This window comes from Clupea harengus, unplaced genomic scaffold (assembly GCF_900700415.2).
Source record: "Clupea harengus unplaced genomic scaffold, Ch_v2.0.2, whole genome shotgun sequence".
Taxonomy (NCBI): Eukaryota; Metazoa; Chordata; class Actinopteri; order Clupeiformes; family Clupeidae; genus Clupea; species Clupea harengus.
The window spans coordinates 1-21,938 of record NW_024879940.1 but is presented as its reverse complement, the minus strand read 5'-3'; the positions used below and the strand labels follow the sequence as shown (position 1 = coordinate 21,938).

General features: G+C 42.0%; 3 protein-coding genes across 5 annotated transcripts; 2 read left to right on the top strand and 1 right to left on the bottom strand.

The window, feature by feature from the left end:
- Nucleotides 1-237: 237 nt before the first annotated feature.
- Nucleotides 238-9,525, bottom strand: zbtb41 (zinc finger and BTB domain containing 41). Of its 3 annotated transcripts, none has more exons than XM_042705625.1 (11): nucleotides 9,398-9,525; nucleotides 7,555-8,894; nucleotides 6,927-7,134; nucleotides 6,129-6,198; nucleotides 5,787-5,934; nucleotides 5,407-5,536; nucleotides 3,760-3,855; nucleotides 2,073-2,179; nucleotides 1,746-1,851; nucleotides 1,585-1,673; nucleotides 238-1,278 (listed from the first exon to the last, which is right to left on the bottom strand). In XM_042705625.1, the coding sequence occupies exons 2-11, from the start codon at nucleotides 8,816-8,818 to the stop codon at nucleotides 665-667; spliced, it is 2,832 nt and encodes a 943-aa protein (XP_042561559.1). In that variant the 5' UTR covers nucleotides 8,819-8,894; nucleotides 9,398-9,525; the 3' UTR covers nucleotides 238-664. The 3 variants fall into 3 exon arrangements, with proteins under 3 accessions (XP_042561559.1, XP_042561558.1, XP_042561560.1); XM_042705624.1 differs by lacking the exon at nucleotides 9,398-9,525 and adding an exon at nucleotides 9,143-9,379; XM_042705626.1 differs by lacking the exon at nucleotides 9,398-9,525 and adding an exon at nucleotides 9,027-9,133.
- Nucleotides 9,526-10,575: 1,050 nt separating this feature from the next.
- On the top strand, nucleotides 10,576-17,695 carry LOC122130832 (protein crumbs homolog 1-like). The gene is made up of 8 exons (XM_042705622.1): nucleotides 10,576-10,654; nucleotides 11,183-12,142; nucleotides 13,634-14,184; nucleotides 14,514-14,679; nucleotides 14,986-15,892; nucleotides 16,112-16,153; nucleotides 16,395-16,517; nucleotides 16,653-17,695. Exons 1-8 carry the CDS (start codon nucleotides 10,612-10,614, stop codon nucleotides 16,903-16,905), a joined length of 3,045 nt encoding a protein of 1,014 aa, XP_042561556.1. The 5' UTR covers nucleotides 10,576-10,611; the 3' UTR covers nucleotides 16,906-17,695.
- Nucleotides 17,696-18,999: 1,304 nt separating this feature from the next.
- Nucleotides 19,000-21,864, top strand: ahsg2 (alpha-2-HS-glycoprotein 2). The gene is made up of 7 exons (XM_042705623.1): nucleotides 19,000-19,270; nucleotides 19,777-19,884; nucleotides 20,427-20,511; nucleotides 20,654-20,820; nucleotides 20,950-21,054; nucleotides 21,164-21,235; nucleotides 21,415-21,864. The coding sequence occupies exons 1-7, from the start codon at nucleotides 19,070-19,072 to the stop codon at nucleotides 21,622-21,624; spliced, it is 948 nt and encodes a 315-aa protein (XP_042561557.1). The 5' UTR covers nucleotides 19,000-19,069; the 3' UTR covers nucleotides 21,625-21,864.
- The last annotated feature ends 74 nt before the right edge of the window (nucleotides 21,865-21,938 follow it).

Here is a 21,938-nt window from a genome sequence, read left to right as displayed (position 1 = left end):
AAGTGAATACAGCAGATTATAATTTTGCACCTCAACATGACACAGATTTACTGAAAGCATTATTTGGATGTCACTGGTATGAGTAATGATCTCTTTAAATGAACAAAACAAAGGCCAAGGACTGTTCAGGCAAATAATGATGAACTCCTCCAAACATGAAAATAAAGTTTTTTCACTGCCTCCTGTTATCCAATGGGAAGAACTCTTCTACTGTTAATGATTTTAAATGTTGCACATTTGAGCAAACTATTTTCAAACATCCAGTGTCCATTAAATACATTTTTATTTGTACCCCCGCCCCGCTCCCCACCAGCAATTTCAGGGCGAGCCCTGCAAAATATTTCGGTGCAATATGATCCTCCTTGTGGTGCAACACATGGACTCCACTCACTGAATCACTAACTTGACTCTTTCGACTCGTCATAATCAATCAACTTTGCCCATTGATGTTACATTGGGGGGGTAATAGCTCCCCCAAGAGGCTGTGGTGACCCCCTCTGGCTCATGTACTATAGCCTAAAAGTTGCTCATGAGGTTATCAAGGTAAATGTGGCTGCAGTGTGCCTTTTGAGGTTCTGAATAATGTCAGGGAAGATGTGGAAAGTGCCCTTCTGTACAGTATGTCTAGATTCTTTTGATGAGCGAGAAACAGCAGTTTGGGGGTTTAGTGACTGTGGTCAGGGGTGGCCATAGTTTGCACAGATGTGGTGGGGTCTAGCCCCAGAAGCGTCCCCAGGTAAGACTGTTCCCGGGGGTCCATCATCTGATCAGGGCGCACCGGGTGGACAATGTTAGCGGGCTGAGGCGTGAGCGTGTACTTCTCAAGGAACACCAGGTCCGTGGCGGGCTGGTACCCTGTCGGCGGCGGCTGCTGCCCCTGTGGCAGGACCCCATGACGTGCCCCCTGCACTGCCAGATCAGCATGTCCAGAGATGTCTGACATCTGCACCGGTACCAGGGTAACAGGCACACACACATCACCCGAGGAAACGCTCTGCAGGACACTCTTGTGCTCAGCCCGGTACTGCTTGGTCGGTTCTGAGTATGACAGCGAGGGCACGACCTTCTCCCCAGGAAGGTCAGCGTGAGGCTGCTCAGCAGGTCGGGAGCTGTGTACGTGGTCCACGTGATACTTTAGCTTGTCCTTCCTCTTGAAGGTGGCACTGCAGTGAGGGCAGTTAAAGGGCCTTGCGTCGGAGTGGATGACCATGTGCTTGGTTAGCGTCTTCTTAATGCGGAAGGTCTGGTGACAGATGAGACACTTGTATGGCTTCTCTCCTATGCCACAAAAAGCAGGGGGGTGAAGTCAGTGAGGCTGTTTGGTTCTTTTCAAATGGTTAGGGAAGAAATGGTACAGGTAATGGTAATGGTACCTTTGGTTCAGTTTTCTTTTTTTGCATATAAAAGTTTTATAAGAACTGTAAGATCAATTAAAATGAAGACAAGATTTAGAAACAGTTGTGCCTCCGGTCCTTCTACACTCTTACAGAGTACAGAGACTGAAGGCAGATGCCTGTGAATAATAACTTTGGATTTGATAACATAAACACAATAGAAACAAGGTAAAACAGACAATCTGGTTACCAGAGTGTGTCCTGAAGTGCATCTCCAGACTGGACTTTCCTTTGAACTCTTTCTTGCAGACTTCACATTGATGAACTGCTGTCTTGTACCTGATCATTGGCAAGAAGTTAGGGTCATCCCATGTCAAAACTACAGGCTTGTCGTGAATGGTGGAGACTTACTTTTGCCACACTTTCTCCCCCAGGTGGACACTTTTATAATGAACTGTGAGATGATCGTGACGCCTGAAGCATTTGCCACACTCCTCACATTGATGGGCTTTCTCGCCTGTATTACAACAGAAGCAAACAGCAATGCCAGGGATTTGTTGCTCGCTTAGAAATGAACATGTATTTTTGTATAAATTACCACGTATTGAAGTAAACAGAAAGTAAAAGAGACTTTTTTTTTTTTTTTTGCCTTATGACAAAATGGTTGGTCGGATTAGGAAATAGGAAATTCCTATTGAGTATCCGGGAGTTAATAACACCAACTTCATGTGAACATACCAGAGTGTATTTTTTTGTGCTTGGTCAGATGATCATGCCTGATGAACGTCTTCCCACATTCATCACACTCATACCGTTTGTCATCGTGGTGAACACGGAGATGAAGCCTGTCAACACAGTAAATAAGTAAAGTCACATGTTATGGCAACGCTGTTATTAAGAGTTCATGTCAAAGCAAGTGTTGTGTTTGTTTTCCATGGGAGTTTATATGGACGACATGGCAACGCTTCCAACAACTGCTCCTGTCAGATGTTAGTCAAGTTAAAATGGGCAAGGATAAGAGTGAAACCTAGGAAATGTAGTAGTGTATCTATCAGTTAAGGAAAACTGGTGGAATAGAGTGTTTATATTGATGGTGAGGTGATTCCTTTTATTGTGTTAAGGCCATCAATACCGTTGATGAGACCTTTTTTTGAAATAATGGTGCTTGCAGTTTGGGCTTAGCCACGTATGAAGTGGCCTTTGACTGTATGAAATTGGAGAAATAGGAGAGTCATGAATAAGGCAGCTGGGCAATGGCTTGGGTAGCCATATTGTTGTACTGTAGCTTTGTATGGAAAAGGAATTTTGGATTTGGCAGTGACCAGCTTGGTGGAGGAGTTTAAATGACCAAACTGTTGAGGACTTTATCTGCTAAGCTGTCAAGAACACCGCTCCAAAGGTGAAAACAGGGAAGAAGTGGAATCCACAAGCATTACAACACCGGGATATCATTAGGCAGACACAGAGTGGACGACCAGGGTTTGGGTTAGGTGACAGTTGGTAAACACAGGGTAAGGCTACACTGCCGAAGAGGAGGCAGATTGTAACCAGCTTTGTTCACGAGCAAGAAGAGGAAATTAGATGAGCAGCTGCTGCTTCTCAGACAAAGCAAGGGCAATGGATGAATTATCATAATGTTGAAAAGAGAAAGATCAGCAAGGGCGATTTGTGGGCTATGGATGCTAACCACATTGAATTCATTGTTGGAGCCACTTATGAGTCCACCCAACTCCGCAGAGCCTCAGTAAGTGGGTGGGTGAAGACGGAAGCTGCAAGTTGTGTTTGGGTGTTGGTTCATTAAAACATATAGTGCCTGGTTGTAAAACTAGGTTGACCCAGGGTCACTACATGTGGGGTCATAATCATAATAACACTTTTTAAATCATTGGTGTGTTTGAAAAAATAAACGAGATGATGTTAACTCTTTGCCAGTTAATAACAGGAACAGTAGAATTTCTTTTGTGCAAGAGGGGTAGAAAAGTGGACACCAGGCACATACACACAGTACTGGCAAATGGGTAAAGTGCAGGATTGGAGCTTAAAACATCAAGTTCCACAGTGTATAGTTGAGACTGCTATGAGACCAGCCATGGTGTTGTATTCTGAGTGCATTTGCATTGTTGACTTTATTGAGTTAATGACTCCCTTTGAAGATGCGATTGAGGAAGCCTTTGAAAGGACATAGCTAAAATATGCAGAACTGATAGCGGAAATGAGGGAGGTTGGCAAGCACACACATGACCAGTGGAGATAGGTGTTAGAGGCTTTGTAGGTAAAACAACCACAACGCTTCTGTTGGGTATTGGTTTCCGAGGACAGTAATCTGATGTGAAAATGTTTACTAAAATACACTGAAACTCAAAATCATCATTTGTGGTTGATAATTAGTACAGTGAAATGGACAGCCACACCCTGTGGCGCTTACCTGTAGGAGCTGCCATGTCTGAAACTCTGCCCACATATGCTGCAGAGGTGAGGTTTCTCTCCGCTGTGGATCCTTAAATGCTCCCGTAGGGTGGTTCTAGGACAAAATATCAGATAGGTAGTTATACAGGTAATACATGACAAATGAAGACACAATTAGCATACTTATTTAAAGCAATTAGTTTTAATTAGCAATTAATTTTCCTTTTGGGGATCAATAAATTGCTCTATATATCTGTTAAACTAACAATCAAACCAGCTAAAAGCCAACAGACTTGCCATGCAAATGCCCACAAGTGACAGATGGCTCTGATAAAGGTTACCTGGCTTGCTAACAGATTATGATTATATTTATTTGGCATTGTCATGCTGTAAAAGCTGTTCTTACAATTTCACATGGTGTCAGACCCAGATCACAAGAATATACAAGGAACAGCAGCGGGTGCTGGAAGTCACACGAGTGTTTATCTGTTATTCACATGACCAAATACGTTTGAGGATATTACACAATCTAGTTACCTACAAAACCATTGTCGTGGACATGTATCAAAGTCTAGAAATCTTCACAGAAAAACATGAGTGCACAACAGCAAAATAATTCTCTGAGGTTTATAGGGTGTCAGATCGGACTATAACCAAGAGGTCTGGTTACACACACGTTTTATAGTCTTAACAAAGGACAATTTACATATCTTGCTTCATTGTCTTGCCTGTGACTGTCATGTGCCAACACGGGGTACACATTAACAGAATCATGGGCCATACATTTTCAAAACATCTGAATAAATGTTGACACCCGGGGATGTAGCATGAGATTCTGGAGATGGAGAAGGACAATAACAGGAAACTAAAGGATACATATAGTTCATTGTTTTGTGAAGTGCGCCTTCCCATGGGAAGCATACCTACAAACCCTGCATTATGCACAATTGCCATCATGGCAAAATTAAATCCAAAATCAGGTCAAATGGTCAAATTTCTGGACAAATTAGGTGTTGCTACTCATCCCACAGAAGCCTATTGTCTAGCCCTAATGCCACTTACAGAAATATGTAAGTGAAATATTGCCTAAAATCATATATCTAATTATATTTACATAGTTGAGTTTTATTTTGGTAGAATAAAATACGTCACTTTTCCGGGGAACCCTTACCCTTACTGTTATTACCCTTACTAAGCATTGGAACAGATTGCAGAGTGCTTCATGTGTTTTGGGACTGTGCCATGATCTCTGTTCTGGTCTGGTGAGGCCTCAGTGCTGTCTGTGCCTTAGGTATCACGATGATGGTCTCAGCCTACCCACACTATTGCATTTCAGCTTCGGCTCTCCATCCGCGTCTTGCTTGGAAATGTATTATCGGTCTTGTTCAGTAAGGGAAATACTGTATTTTTTCCTTTTTTTCTCTTCTAGATCACATTTTGATTGTTTATTCTATTTGCTTTGTGCTTTATAAAAATGGATATTTGTTGCATTGTTTATGTTCAGCCTTGCACTTGGCAGAACAGTATGCTAGGGGGAGTTGGAAGGATCATTAAGATTTATCTTCCAGATACATTTTCCATTACCACAATGTCTTAAGAGAGTAATTTGTTTTAAAAGCAGCACTCAGAGATGTAACCAACAAAAATAACAGTCACATGACCATACCTCTCCCGTACTGATTTCCCACACAGGTAGCATGTCCATTTTCTCTTTCCACCATGTGTGCATTCAATGTGCCGTTTTCTATTCCCCGTGTCATTGAACTGTCTCCCGCAGATGTCACATGGGAATGGACCTTTGGGAAGAACGAAGAGAAAGACCATTATCTCAAACTCTAAATAAAAACCTCTCATCCTTAAAGAGACATCGCAGCATCCATGAACCAATGGTTGCTCTTCAGATTCAAAAACTATAGCTATGTTCACTATTCCATTGCTAATGGTAATTTTGTATTAGTGCCATCCTGAAATCACCACACAATCACTTGTGTCACAATAAAATGTTTTGGCAATAACAGAGCATCATAGACATAAGACTTTACATACCTAAATGGTATTTTTCCTGGTGTTTCAGTCTTGCAAACCTTGACTTGAAGTGTTCATCACAGTAAGCACACTTGAAAGGTTTGTCTTGGGAGTGCAGGATCATGTGTTCTTCCAGATGGGGTCTTCGGGTGAAAGACTTATGACATATCTGCTTAAACACAAGAGGTGGTTCACATTGAGGGAAAAGGAACCACACAATAATAAACCACATAATACATTTATGTTGCACTGTTTTTATGCTACATATATATTTTATACAACGTGTTTATGCTTATTGTGTGTGTGTGTGTTTGTGAGAGTGTGAGTGTGTGTTTTTTAATCTGGACAAGGCACAGAACTGACGTCACATTTCCAGCCCTCACTCTTCCTCTTCCTCATGGTTATGAACTCCTGTATGTGGTCAGGATGGAACCTATAAAGCACACACCACAGACATTAGTTCAAGACATATCATGGAGAGCATCTATATGCATCTTAGGTGGACAACAAAAATGGCAGGTGGCAATTCAGCAGTATGCACACTTGCTAGAATCCCATACCCATGGTTGAAGCACTCTACGTGACGTAAGGGGCAGAGGTGCAGAGTAACTGTGTACTTCATGCTAATTCAAAATGTGCGGTAAGTGGCTGAGGATGTGTTTTGTCCTTTTGTTCAAAACTGCTCTTTTGCTGAAGGATGCATTAGTTTGTCTCTCAAATTATCTATGGAAATTCATGTAGTTTTTCCTCTGGAAGTAAAGGTTTTTAAAATAGATGTCCTTTCATTTCTAATAGACACATTCTTTTTTTTACACATTATCACCTTAATCCTGTTGCACACTGTGCAACATGAAGAATGTACATGTAGTGCACAGAGAACATTATTAGTCATTACCAGGTAGTGCATGCTTTAAAAGTAGTCATAAACATTAAATATGAAATACATGTTTTCTAATCTCAGTCTCTTCATGCTAATTAGTGTAAGGGTATCTGGTCTCTAATCTCAGTTTCATCATGCTAATTCATGTGAGGGTATCTGGGAAGTTATTTGAATGTGACAGGAATTCATGGCTTACTTCATTCTAGGTAGAGAAATGCTTTAAGCTCTTACCAAGGACGGTGAGTGTTAACACAACGAGAATGAAGTTAGGTTCGTCTTACCTTCTGACATGTTTTGCCATTGTCTTCTTGCTGGCATGCAGTTTGTTGCAGAAGGGACATTTGTGGTCTTTCTTCTGAAAAGGGGCATTATTGGCGTGTTTTTTCTTGTGCACACTGAGATTGGATTTAGTTGAGTAGCTCTGGTGGCAGATATCGCACTGAAAGGGTTTCTCTCCAGTGTGAACTCGAGTGTGGCTTTCATACTTTCCTATTTATAAACAAGACAATCACAATAAACAAAAACTTTAAACTACCATTACATTTTACATTAAAACATTTAAATAAATGAATCTTAAGAACCATTAAAAACTTTTAAAAGGTTTATAGAAACCTAGAGTTCTAGTGTTGGATATATCCTGTTCCATTATACTGCAACCCTTTATACTTCAGTTTTATGTTATTTCTAACTGTGAAACCAGTAATATATAATTTGTGCTCAAATAAATAAAAAAATTAAAAAACATGGTCATGAAATGTCAAATGTGCCTATCTGTGTCAAGGCAAGGAGTGGGAGACCACATCCTTTATGAGCAAAACATGGAGTAGGTAGTAATGTACACCTACAAAAAGCACATACACAGCACCAGGTCTGACTGCAGTATTTGCAGTAAAAGGTGTAGCCACCTACCTATTCTGTCAAATGTTTTGTCACACTTGGGGCACTTGAGTGTTTTCCTGTTGGAGGTTTGGATGACCAGAGGAGCTAGGCCTTCTGGGTATGTGTGACTGGAAGAGTCAGACACCCGACGGTGTGCCGCCGCCTCATGACTGGGTGGAATCCCTGCGGCCACACATGGATCCAACTGGCTTGCAGCCGTGCTGTCGCTCTCTACCACCTGCTTGCGTTCAGAGGTCTGCTTCTCTTGATTCACTTCTCTTGCCTCCTCTACCTCCTCCAGAACCTTCTCTTCTGCAGGGGTAGATTTTTGTCCCTTCACAACTTCAATTCTTTGGTTTCCCTCCTCAGTGTCTTGCTCATTGTCTTCTTCATTCCCTCCCTCTTCATCCTCCTCTTCTTCCCCTCCTCCATCATCCACCTCCTCTCCTTTTCCATTCAGTGTTTTCCTCTTGGGTTTTCCTTCTGCTGCTCCTCCATTTTTGTCACACTCTTCGAACTTGGCCGGGGTCTTTCTCTGCCGGGCAGACCTCCTAGTGGTTACCACAGCTACCGTTTCTATAGCTACCTCACCTTGAGTACCCTGGCTATCAGTGCTGTGGCTTCTGGCCATGTGGTTCTCCAGGGACTTCCTGTAGCGAAACGTGCGGTTGCAAAATGTGCAGCTGACCGCCCCTGATGCCTGGGCTTTAGCGCCACCCTCTGGAAGACTCTGCAGCCCTGTATCAGCCAGGTCCTCAGCCGGTCCACCCTCTATCTGCACAGGAGACGAAGTGGTGGAGCCACTCTGGTCTGTCAGCAGATCTACTGCAGTCACCATATTCAAGGAACGAGCCGCTTCCACCAGAAATGGGATCTCAGTGTCTGACACCACAAACTCAGACGTGTACAGGAAACCCAGCAAGTGCTGGAAAGCAGAGTCCTCGACGTGGTCGACCATGATGTGGCTGGTCTCTGGGTTTTTGCAAAGTCGGGCATGGAAGTAGCTACTCCCAAAGGCGAGGACAACCTTGTGGACACTGTATTGCTTCCCACTCACGGAGACTGTCAGGTCACAGAGTGAAGTGGGCTTTTGCCTGTCTTCATTTAAAAACTTCAGAAAGCTGTTCTCGTTGTGCACAGAGCTCAGGTGTCTTTTTAACAGTTTGTCAGAGTTACTGAAGTCAGTTTTGGCACTACATTCTGTTGCTGTGGTATCCAGTTTTTCCCTCTCAGTAGAAGTTCTGAATCGACATTTCATTTTTGATAGTTGGGAAGGGTCTGATTTTCTTTTCATTATCCAGATTCTGGGCTCCTTTACAAGCCCGAGAGATAAATTGAAATAAAGTAGCTCTAGGCCTTAGAGAGTCAAGCTGAAATAAGAGAAGGTTTTGAATAAGATTCCTAGTACAAAACAATAATAGATGTCATGATAATGCAAATATTGTATAGCCTACCATGATATAAAAAATTCTTATTCTCAGATATACATTAATTGAAATTACCATATATCCACCACTGTGATTAGGTCTATAGAATCCTACAACTTTTAAGGCAAGGCTATTATATGTGTTGGTCGGCGCTAAAAGGCCTTATGTTAACCAAATGTTAAACAACTCACGATCTATTTCAAAAAATAAACATAGCACAAGCCATCGTTCGTTCGACTCAATGAACCCATCGTCGTTATTCAGTCCATGGATAGTAATTTGCATTTCCCTATTGGCAGAAAACAATGCACATCCGAATTCACTGTCCTCCTTACGGACCCCCATGTCAAGAACCTGCAAGGCCCCCCTAAGAGGAGTGTGTTGACAAACGACCCCACAAACCCCTACAAGAACAATGCTGCATACAACGAATTTTGAAACCCTACCTTCAAAACATCAATGAATTACTCGTTTGTAGAAATAGACGTCGATTCTCCCAGATAAATACTGAAAAACATATTTTTTCCGAATCTGTCTCAACGCTCCACCTATTTTCAAGGAAGTGAGGCACGTCAAAACAAGCAGGCTGATCATTGGTTGGTTTTGATTTCGTAATAATAGCACACAAGCCAGCAACTAAACTAAAGTAATTACTGCAAACGAAAACATTTGTGTGCAATTTTGTACATTAATGAATGTATATGACAGTATTAGTGGTACGAACTACGAATGAACTAATCGGACAGAAGAAAGGTGGAGAAAATACACAACTATATCAAAATAAGAGCCGTCAACTCCCGAGGCACGGTGGGTAGTTGAGGAAAATTGGTCTACAGTAAATCTAGTCGTTCCAGTCCTTGTTGCCTGAGTTCAGTTATTAAATGAACCGTTCAGTTGAACAAAATACACCAATACCCTGTGTATCAACATGTGAAGACCTCTGCTCAGTTCTAGAGATATACCACCATAAATATTTTGGTAGCCTATTTGTTTTATCCATAAAGTGAGTTTATGGGAAATAAAGCAAAGCAGTTTAACCCTTCCCACTAGACTTCACAGTATTGCTTGAAAGCAGACCAGCTGAATGTGTTTATTTGGCATATAGCATGAAAATCATGTTTTGTTTCATACAAAGTGAATACATAAATGATAATATATAAGTAAATATGATGAACAAAAAAATGCTCTGAAAGGTGAATTTCAAAATCCAGATGAGGAGTCTCATGATCTTTCAAAGCAAACAAACATGGAAATGAATGTCCTATTGTTACACATGAACTTGTGGGATGTATTGCAATCAAACAATTGTTTGTTCGTGTTAGTCTATGAGATTAAACAGGACTCATGCTCTGTGCAATGTCGGTTATGCAATACAAGATCTAGGTGTAAAGTCTTTCAAGTGACAATGTATCTGTTGGTTCTCAAATTAGTCCCAGGAGACCCAGCCTTGCGTATGTACAGTCAGTAAGACATGTAAGTGCATTAGCCTAATCCCATAGATCTGGTTTGTAGTGATCCAGGCATTAAGCTCGTCAGTCCCCATACACATGGAAAGAGATGCATTCTGCATGAAGCCTTTGGTGATGGCCTTTTACACAGCAATTCTCCTCACAGTGAAGACATCAATACAGCTGGACTAATACAACGGACACCAAAAGACATGTGGAAAGTCTCCTTGTGGATTGTTGTGTTACTCCAAGCAGGTACTGTTTACATGTGTTGCATGGGGGCGCTTTGCATGCTCTTCATATTTTATTATCCTGTTTGCCTGTTCACTAATTGTAGTACGCATATATTTGAACATATAGCCTATTCACTAATTGAAGTAGGCATATATGTGAGCATATAGCCTGTTCATTAATTTAAGTAGGCATATATGTGAACATATAGATAATGTCCTATATGGTACAATGTCATGAATCCTGAAACTGTATGAAGATAGGTGAATTATTGCATAATCAGTTAAAGTAAGCTTATTGTACATTATGCTTTAAAAAGGAAGTGCAGAAAAAATATGATAAGATATAGATTTTATCTGCTTTGTTTAATTCTTTTTGTTGTTTTGTTTCATTATCTGGTTTGAAACAGTAGCAACCTACCTGCAGCTTTTCTGTTTTCTGAGTTGTGCATAATGTATCATGTTTATTATCACATTATTAAAACGTGGACAGCATAAAGAACATCACCCTGCAGCGGCAAATTGTCTTTTTTTGTCTTTCCACATTGTGAAGGTGCTGTTTGTCAGGAAATCATCAATGGATGTGCTTTGGAGCCATGCCAGAACGAAGGCTCATGTGAGAGTCTTGAAGGAAACTACACTTGCCACTGCTCTCGGGAGAGCCAAAATGGCCAACTCTATGGAGGGGTGAACTGCACAGAGCCTCTAGTGGGTTGCCGAGGCCACAGGTGTCAGAATGGAGGCACGTGTTCTCCTTACCTCGTTAACGGACGCCATCGATATACGTGTGCCTGTCCCCAGGGATTCACCGGTCCTAAATGCCGAACGCCCACCACCTTTTCCTTTGAGACTGATGGATACCTCCATGTCGAGCTGTCTCTCACAAACACCGATGCGTCTCTGAACATAACCTTAAGTTTCCGTACGGATCAGACTGCTGGTACACTCCTCCAACGTCACATAGAAGACCTGCTGCTCACTGTGGAGCTCATGGAAGGCCAGCTACGCCACACCATGCAACGGGCCCAGGAGCCAGGTGAGGTCCTGCAGGAGGTTGTGGTGGAGGGGATGGTGGCTGACGGCAGGTGGCACAAACTGGAGGCTTTGCTCCAGGGTGGGATGTTGGGACTAACACTGGACTGTGTGGAAGGTGACTGCCCCAGCACCGAGACCACAGCCCAAAGCCCAGCGGGGTCCTCATCCTCTGAACTTGGGTCTGGTTACCCTGAGCCCAATGTTGTCCCTCAAAGTCTCTTCATTGGAGGAACACGGGGTGATGGAGCCACACACTTCATTGGCTGCATTCAAGACTTTCACGTGGAGTCTAAACTGGTGGTACCTGGGGTTGGGCTTGCAGCGAAGGCTGAGCAGGTGAATGTCACAATGGGCTGCAGTGACCGGGACAAGTGCGATGATGGCCCCTGTCAGAACAGAGGCAGGTGCATCAGCCAGGGCTGGATGAGATACTCATGCGAATGCCACCGACCGTATGAGGGAGACCACTGCCAAGAGGGTAAGATACTCAAAACCAAACCATTGGAGCACCATGCACGCAGCCAGACGTGTTTAAACCCCTGCAATCAAAACAATTCAGTACAATACGAGTAAATACATGAATAAAGTGGAAACTGAAATTGTGTATTTGATGCAGTTAAAGACATTATAACTTTCCAGAGACTAGTAAAAGTAATAGCCTCATCATAGTATGCAACTTTGATTTTATCTGTCACAACGTTGGTAACATCTGAGGACTTCAGGGCACATTGTCCTGTCCATCGCTTGTTAATGCTACCCTTAGATGAACAGAAACATTGAGAAATGTACAGCTTACATTTTAGCAGAGCTAAATGTTACTAATGAATTTAAAGTTTCACAGGAAGCATTGTGTTGTTATAATCATGATTTGTAGTGAAGTTTTATGAACAGTGAAGAATCTACTTTATTAGTTTTGGAATAGATGTGAAATTCTGGAAGTTATCATTTAATGCTCAAATAGTTGTCAAACTATATAGTATAATATCCTCTTCCTCAGAAATATTGCGATATGTGTTGATATTATGCATCTCTGTCTGTAGTAACACCACTGCCATCCACTGGTGAAAAAAAATAGTTTACAAATGTATTCAAAGAATTAACTTGGCAGCTATTGAGGTAATGGTGGGGTCCATACACTGCAAACTAGGATAGTACATCTTTGCAAATGGAAATGTCTATTCATTTGATTTGACAAAACTATTTTTCAATCAGTCACTGCAATAAACATATTAAATTGGATAGGGAGAGAGAAGTAAAGTTAACATGGTGAGATGGGCAGACCAGGTATTACAAAACTCCTTTACAGCCTATCAATGTAAATTGGTGGACAGGAAATCAGTTCAATTGTAAAATGCTAAGATTCATCCTTTAGACCAATAAAAAGGGGTTACTCAGCATATATCCACTAAAAAACCCTGGTGCAGTACTAAACTGATAGTAACAGCCATTTAAGCACATTCCTAATAAGCACAATGTGGATTGCCCCACTCTTTAAACCATATGATATTAAATGACAAGGATAAAGGGGAGCACTGCTTTGGTTTCAGTAGCTAAATTCACACTCTTAAAGTCTGCATTAAACAGCTAAATTTGTCCAGTCACAGATGGACAAATTTAGCACTCAGACGTAGAGCAGGATTAAGGAGCTAAAGAAACAAAGTCAAGTCCAGGCACCACCAGTCATACACACACAAGGCAGTTGGATTAAAGAAACGTGGAACTAAAGACCTCTGCAGTACAGTCTGTTAAAATGCCCTATTCATGAAAATGAAATCAGTAAAAACAATTAACATTATTTCCAAATTGGTGTTTTCCAGCTCTTGTTGATGATCACAACTTTCGTGCATATATTTATATATTTCGTTTGCATGAATATATGAACATTCTAGCATACACTCAATACTGTATTTACAAAGCAACATAATGATACTGTATTATTTAATGATGTGATAACGGTTGCCTTATGCAGAGTACATCACAGCTCGGTTTGGGAATGAAGACTCAGAGAGCTATGCTTCTTTCTTTGTGGAGGATGAGCCCAGCGAGACTGTTGCCCTGTCACTATTTGTCCGCACCAGGAGGCCCCAGGGCCTGCTCTTGGTCTTGGCCAACAGCACCAGCCAGTACCTCCGTGTCTGGCTGGATGAGGGACGGGTCAAAGTTCAGATCAACAACTTTGAGACCTTGGCAAGTCACGGTGTGGTAAATGATGGCCAATTTCACCCGGTGAGTGTGAAAATAGAACAAGCGAGAGTGGCCCTCTTCCTGTCAGCAAGGAGCCAGGGGAACATTCCCATCCGGAACGTTCTGCTTCAGATGGGAGATGTGTTGTATGTCGGAGGGCTGCCGGACCGACGCGCCTCTTTGGCTTTTGGAGGCTACTTCAAAGGTTGCGTCCAGGACTTGCGCATCTCATCAAAGCGCTTGCAGTTCTACCCCATTGGCACTGCGGTCAGCTCGTATGTCCAGGAGAGCCTGGTCAAAGTCACACGTGGCTGTGCCAGTGACAACTCGTGCAGTGTAAGTGATAAATACCAGCAGGCAATCCCTGCTTATGTAACCCAATGAGCATGCCAACTTTGGTTGCAATCTGTAAATATATCCCCTGCTGGTGTACGAACTGTCCTCATATTGTGATAAGATAAACCATGTATCACCTGTTTTTTTTTCTGTGATTATAAAACACAAGGTTGAAAAACACAAATAGGAATAAAAACATTAACTAACATTTGGCATGATCATTGTCTGTCTAATGACTGTAAGGCGTGTTTGACCCTCACAGAGAGTCGATTTTCTGTCATAACGACAGGGTAAGTGTGATTAAACATGTCTATGCTCAAACCCTCCAGGTTAATCCATGCTTGAACGGGGGAGTGTGTTACTCGATCTGGGATGACTTTGCATGTAACTGCCCTCCCAACACGGCAGGCCAACGCTGTGAGAGGGTGAAGTGGTGTGAACTCTTCCCTTGCCCCTCAGCCGCGACCTGTCTGCCTGACACAGATGGCTTCCAGTGTGAGTATGCAGTAGTGTAGCCACGGTGATTAAGCAACCTATCATCAAAACTGGCATCAGAGCAGAAAATAATTAATTAATAGAATAATAGGTGAGATACTCACAAATGCATGCTGTACATGTCACTGTCTGGAAGTGATGAATTTCACAGACCATCTATTTACCTAAAGGCAAACTTATCAACACAACGTGATAAAACTTCATAGCAATATTGTGGTTGGTGTATGTATGTTTTAAAAAGAAAGTTTTACCCCATAACTATGTAAACATTGTCTCACTTCTGTCCACTCTTATTCTTCGCCGAAGGTATTTCAAATGTGACTTTCCGGGAAAACAGCACCACACTGACCTACAGGAGCAATGGAAACATCGAGCGACCCCTCGTGAGCGTTTCCCTCCAGCTGCGAACCAGGGCCAGTAACGGCACCTTGCTGCACGCGAAGAAGGGCACCGAGTTCATCTCCATCTCCATCCACAGCTCCCACCTGCTCGTTGAGCTTCAGGGGGGCCAGGGGACCCCAAGACTGAGCATTGAGAGTGAGCTGCCAGTCAGCGATGGGGAATGGCACATGGCGGAGCTGGTTATGCAAGAGCCCACGAGTCTCATCTCTAAGTGGACCTTAGTGTTGGACGGGGATATAGAGGAAGCAGCGGTGTCTGGTGATGCCTCTGGAAATGTGGACTTCCTGAAGGACGGCGTGGATATCCTGGTGGGGGGGCTCGGTCCTGGAGCAGTCGGACACCTGGTGGGGTGTCTCGGCCCTCTGGAGATCAGCGGCCTGCTGTTGCCGTTCTACACGGACACCGAGACCTATTTGCCCCGGCCTCAGGACGAGCAGTTCCTACGCACCTCAGGGTCGCCTTGGTTCGGCTGCTGGGGTGCCGATGTCTGTAGCCCACAGCCCTGCCAGAACGGGGGCGCCTGCACGGACCTCTTCGACCAGTTCCGCTGCGACTGCCCTCTGGGTTTAGGGGGGCCACGCTGTGAGGAGACAGTGGACACCTGTGCCTCAGAGCCCTGTGTCCACGGCAGCTGCAGCACCAAGCCAATGGGGTTTGAGTGCATCTGTGAGCCTGGCTTCGAGGGAAGGCTCTGCGAGGTGCAGGTGGATGTGTGTGCAGGTAACAAGTGCGGGCAGGGTGCCACCTGTCTCAGAGGAGTCATGCGCTACGCCTGTCTCTGCCCACGCAACGCCACGGGAGCCCTCTGCAGGTGAGTCTCCTGGTCAGTTCATAGGTCCCTTACTTCCTCTGCTGTCAGGTTTGCCATAACAACAGAAAATGGTAATGATAGATATCAGTACATCAAATATTTTCCTTGCATGCTTCTGGATAATGATGAATGTCCGTTTATAAAATATTTCTTGCAAGTTCGTAAATTGATCAGGTCATCATTTTTCTCAATAATTTATTTGAAATTTCTTTTGTTTAGAGAAAAGGTTCCAGAGATTCCATGGTGGATTGAAAGGATCCCGTGAGTATATAATACATGTGCCAATATGACACAAATGCCCATTTGCTGAATGAAGTGGCTGAATGTTTGATCCAGAACAGTTGTCAGACATTATTCCTGTATAAAGACGTCATTTCTGATTACACAAAATACTTAACCCTACAAGACGTATTCAACCAATATTAGCAATAATATCTTTAACTGAACGAATATTCAATTCGTATCTTAATAATATATTTAACTGAATGTATTGCTCTTCTAGATATCCTATACTGCCCGTGTCGATTTGTGGGAACGATCAGTTCAATTTCAGCTGTTTTAATGGTGGAAACTGCTCAACAGTAGACGGTACTTGTGACTGCATTCCTGGGTTCATAGGGCAATGGTAAGAATTCATATTGACATGCTGCCCTTAAAATAAAGTTGTTTTCCTGTGTTTTTGGCATTCAGATGTTCAGAAAAGGTCTGTTGGGTGAACCAGCATGTCTGCGGTCTAAAGGGCTGTGTCTTGTTTTGTCAGGTGTGAGCAGGATGTGGATGAGTGTGCGTCTGACCCCTGCCAAAACGATGGGTTCTGTCGCAATCTCATCAACCGTTTCCAGTGTGTATGTGAATTAAACTTCTCCGGCAACCAATGCCAAATTGACGTCAGTGATTTCTACACTTATGTGTTCCTGCTCTTCTGGCAGAACATCTTTCAGCTCCTTTCATACCTCATCATTCGCGTGGATGATGATGCCCCTGAGATTGATTGGGAGGCCCATATGGAGTGAAAATGATTCAGAAAGACTTTCTGACGGTACAATAGGTACCCTACCATACACAAGAGGTATGTGCAGGTGTGTGTTGAGCTTTGTGCAGGCAATCACCAGCGTCTGAACATCAAATCAAATTCAGCATGCATGTATTTGGTGTGAGTTTTTATATCAACAAACTGACCTGTGAAGTGAGACAATATGAAAACATACTTCAGTATTCCATATGAATAATAACTAAATAGATAACCAAGTAAATACACATTGTCAATATAGCCATACCCATATAAATATTACTAGTGCCTTAATGTAATGTCAGAACATATTTTTTAAAGATGTTTTTTATCCTTTCTGATGTTTGAACTGTGTATAATTATATATATATATATATACTGTTTATATAAAGAATTATGTGCAAGAAGCATTTTACACAAATGTTGTGATACTGTAGATGATGTAGTACCTACATAACCTCCATAGTAACCTGGCTCTTGATATATAAAATAGGCAGTCATCAAAGACATAAAATAATATGCTTCTAGGATAGGTCATATACATTTTAAAATGAGAAATAGAGAACATATGAGCAGGACTACTCCTCCTTCCCATATTTGTGTGTTGTGCGCCCCCTGTGGGTTAGCATTGTGCAATGTCACTGACAACCTCTGGTGTATGTAGCTATGACAGGAGGTTGTCTGTGTTAGATGTTGTATGTAAGTTTTCTTCCGATGTAAGAGCAATAATGAGAACTCATTTAAAAGGGCCATTTGTTTTGGAAATAAATGACTGCTTTGTTCTACTACTTCTACTTACCTACTCTTCTCCTTATTCTATTGTCTGTTGTTTTTGGTGTCAATATAAGTAAACAATTAAATCCTCATTCAGAAATCAGTGCTCATGACCATGAGTACCTCCTCTCATCCCATGTCAATAGAGAAGCCACTCCTTGGTCAATGAGGACACCATATGGTCACTGAACTTTTACATTGTCAATGGGCCAGATGAGTGGTTGGTGTTCGATTATGGGCCATTCAAATCCACTGCAAACATACCACGGGGACTGCAAACAAGAACCCAGTAGTTGATTTGTAACAGAGGGGTTTACAATCCCCACTGGTTCACATTACTTCTGTTTGACTGCATCCTGGGTTGTAACCCATTGTATTAAAATGTAAAGAAAATCTCGTGGAGGTGTTAATGTTAATGATAGACTCCCAGTATGCATCCTGGTCCTGACATCTCCAGGTCCAAGAACTCAGCTTTGAATTACTCATCTCTTTTTTCTACTGTTACTTGGCTTGTCCAGACAACCTATTCTCTTTGAGATCTATTGTACATACCATGAAAAATGTATCTGAGGTTAGATGATTATGCGTAACCGATGGCAACATACTCTTTTAACACTCTATTCCTGCTGTGTTGTCTGCGTATATAAACGTATATAAGAAAAGTCAAAGCATTATTATTTGTGGCCCCCCCAAAAAAGAAGCAATTTTTCGCTCAGGTCTTTATTTTTATAGTTATGTTTATGCCTTACTGTTACACCAGGGAGCCGTAACACAGCAGCAAAACAACATTTCTACATACAGGGAGTACAATGCTGTAACTGTAATTCCTTCAATGGTCATGGTACACAAACAAAAACATTTTCATATATATTCATATGTATCCTAATATACATTTGGAGTAATGAGTCGTAAGACTGTTTCATACTTTCGGTGTTCAGTCTCTTTCTGTGCTCAGGTTTTACATAAATAATCTTTTCCTCAATACTACCGACATGATTTCACAGGGGTTCCTTGTTCCGTATCAGTTTATCCAGTGTTTGCTTACTGAAGGCATAAAGACACAGTACAAAATGTGTAAACAATTATTTAGCCTTTCTCGGGATGGAGTCTTGATATATTGTTTCCTTTTCAGTCACTTTGGCTTCCCAGATCCCAGTTCACCAGAAATCCTATTACTGGGTAATGGGACATTTACTCTGGCAGCCTTCCACTGAACTTCATCTTTATTCTGTTGCACAAGACATGCTTGCGTAGGGTCCTGATGTTTACCTTAGCCATGCTGTTAAGACTAAAGTACAGGGTATATAAAACGCCAATGTTTTGTACTCAGTCACCTTTTACACCCACCCCTGCATCTACCACTGCATAGAACTAGAGCACAGCCAGACAACAACATGCGAGTCCTGTATGTTTTGTTAGGGGTGATGGTTGTTGGGGCATGGGCTCAGGTACTGCCTAAGATCACGGAGCCACCCTGCGACTCCCCCGAGGCTGAGGCAGCTGCTGCAGTCTTCCAGGATTACATCAACGCTCAGCGCACCAGTGGATTCAAGTATGCCATGAACCAGATTGACGAGATAAAAATCAAGATCACGGTGAGTGAGAAACAAAACAAAGAGTGGAGTGGAATTAAATAATACAAAATAAAAAAATAGACACGTAAACCTCATAACAGTGTTGCACAAATCTTGTGATGCATATACAGATTGTGTACCTATCTGGAATTAATATAGTAAAAGAATGATTAGTTAATAGTAAAATATAATAAATACACTTTTAATAACGACGGTGTCAGTCAGCCCAAACCTTTCGAGAAAAACATAGACCTTTAATATATAAAAACACATAATATAAATTAAGCAAAAATGTATAGAATTGAGATATGACCAGGAATTAATAAGTCACACAATGTTTGCTTAACTTAATATTGACAAATATGACAAATAAGCATGGCAATCTATGTTATTCTTTCATTTAATAGACAAAAGAAGGTTAACACTAAGTATCAGTTACTGCACGGTGGGATGTTACTTTGGTCCTTTTCAGTGCAGTCATTTGACCCAAATCAGTTACCGGGGAGTTAACACAGACCTTCCTTTAGCCAGATACGGAGATCTACAATATGGAGTTCGACCTGCTGGAGACCAAGTGTCACGTCTTGGACCCAAGGCCATTGGCTGATTGCCCAGTCAGGACTAAAGCAGAAGCGGTGAGTTGAACTGAGCAATAATTCAGTAACGCAGTTCACACACAAACATTTTTAGGCCCCTAAGTTTTGTCTGCACGTCTAATTAATTGACTTGCTCTTAAAAAAAGTGAATGGTCAAATGATTCATAAAACATCATCATGTGCATCTCAAAAAAGCAATTTACAGATGCAATGCAATGTGTGCTGTCTTTTCATTTTTCATGTTTCAGGTGTTAGTATAAGGACACTGTCTATAACACACTGGCATGCCACAGTCAGTGACTGACTATAGTACAAAGGGGCATCAACTAAAGTCCCATGGAGGTCCACAGATTTTTGTGGCTGCATTTAATTTATATAGGCCCTCCTCTGAGCCTGATACCATTACATATTTACAACCTTAGGGGCACCTGAGTACAGCCAAACTGATTCTGATTCTAAAATGTAGTGTTAAAAGAAGGACATGGGTGTTTTTTTCTATGGGTAAAGGTTAATGTGCTAAAAAAAACACTAAAGCAACACTCAGGTGTGTCAGTAATTGTTTGTCTGTCTTTTTTGTTTAGGCAGTGGAGGCCGATTGTGATGTTGCTCTTACCAAATCTGGTGGAGTTTTAGTAGTAACAGCACATAGATGTGAATCTGAACCAGGTAAAAACTGATAAAACAAAGTTTGCAAAGTTATCTTCACATGCCTTTTTTTCCAAGGAACCTCAAATAGTCCTTTCTTTACTGTCTTTCAAAGATGACATGTAAAATCTAATGCCCACCCCTCATCTGCTGTTCTCTGCAGAAACATCAGCTGAGGATATCTGTTTAGGCTGCGCTCACCTTTTGCCCCTAAATGATACCAACGCTCTTCAAATGGCCACAGCCTCTCTTGCTGCCTTCAACAACAGAACAGCAAATGTCACTATTAGCAAGTATGCGGTGTTAGAAGTTGGGCGACTGACCGCACAGGTAAAAAAGTAGATGGACCGTGTCTAAAAACAATCCACAATGTTTCTAATGTTACAGTGGCATTCAAATCACTTGTACTTTTTGTCATCATCCAGAGTTTGGTCCATTCAATTTTATTTATGTGTGCAGATTGTGTCTGGTGCCCTGCAGCTCTTCGCAGAATATGCTATCGTGGAGACAAACTGCACAACCACAGATGATGACAACTGTGCCCCCCTGAATAAAACTCTAGCTGTGAGTATGCATATACAGTGTACATGGTGACAGGTGGAGGTTTTTGTCTGACATACAGTTGAAATACTAAACTGTATAGATTTGCCCAACATGAAATCTTCTTCTGTAGACCTATGGATTCTGCACCGCTGGAAGTGTCAGTGGAAATGTCTCAGTTGACTGCCGTATCTTTACTCCAGAGGTAATGTTTACTTTACACAATGCACTCATCATATTGAACATATTCAATATCACTAATAACTAGTTATCCAATCACATTTCTCTGTATACAACCTCTAAGCATTCATTAAACATTTTTTCCAATCTGAATATTTAAAAAACCAGACCTATAATATATCTGATAATTTGATACTTTTACAGCCTGCTGTGGAGCCTGCTACAAATGGTACCGTGCCTCTACTAATGGTTGACATGGGACTGCTGTCAGCAGAATCAGCAGAGTCACTGGATCCTGTGGTGGCATCACTCATCCCCATAGTGAAGAGACAAGCCCCTGCCGCTGAAACAGTGGCACCTGGTAGTCAGCCAGTCAACCTACCTTTTTGCCCAGGAAAAGTAAAATACTTCTAAAGAATTGGTCAAGCCCACCCTCAATCCATAACTTTGTCCATGATTAATTCATACGCTGCTCTATAAACTGAGAAGTGCTTCACCTGGACTTCATCTATGGGCTTGCACTCACTCCTGGTTTAGGACGTATGCTATGCATCCTCTGTGACCATTAAATGGTGCTAATGAAAACAATTTACTGGAGGACTCTGAGCTGCACTGTATGAACTTTAAACTGAATTAAAATATTACAACACCTGCGTCGGGAGCATTAAACCTACATGATTTACAATCAAAGTGTTCAATGATGTAACCTCAAAACAGGCTCAGAAGAT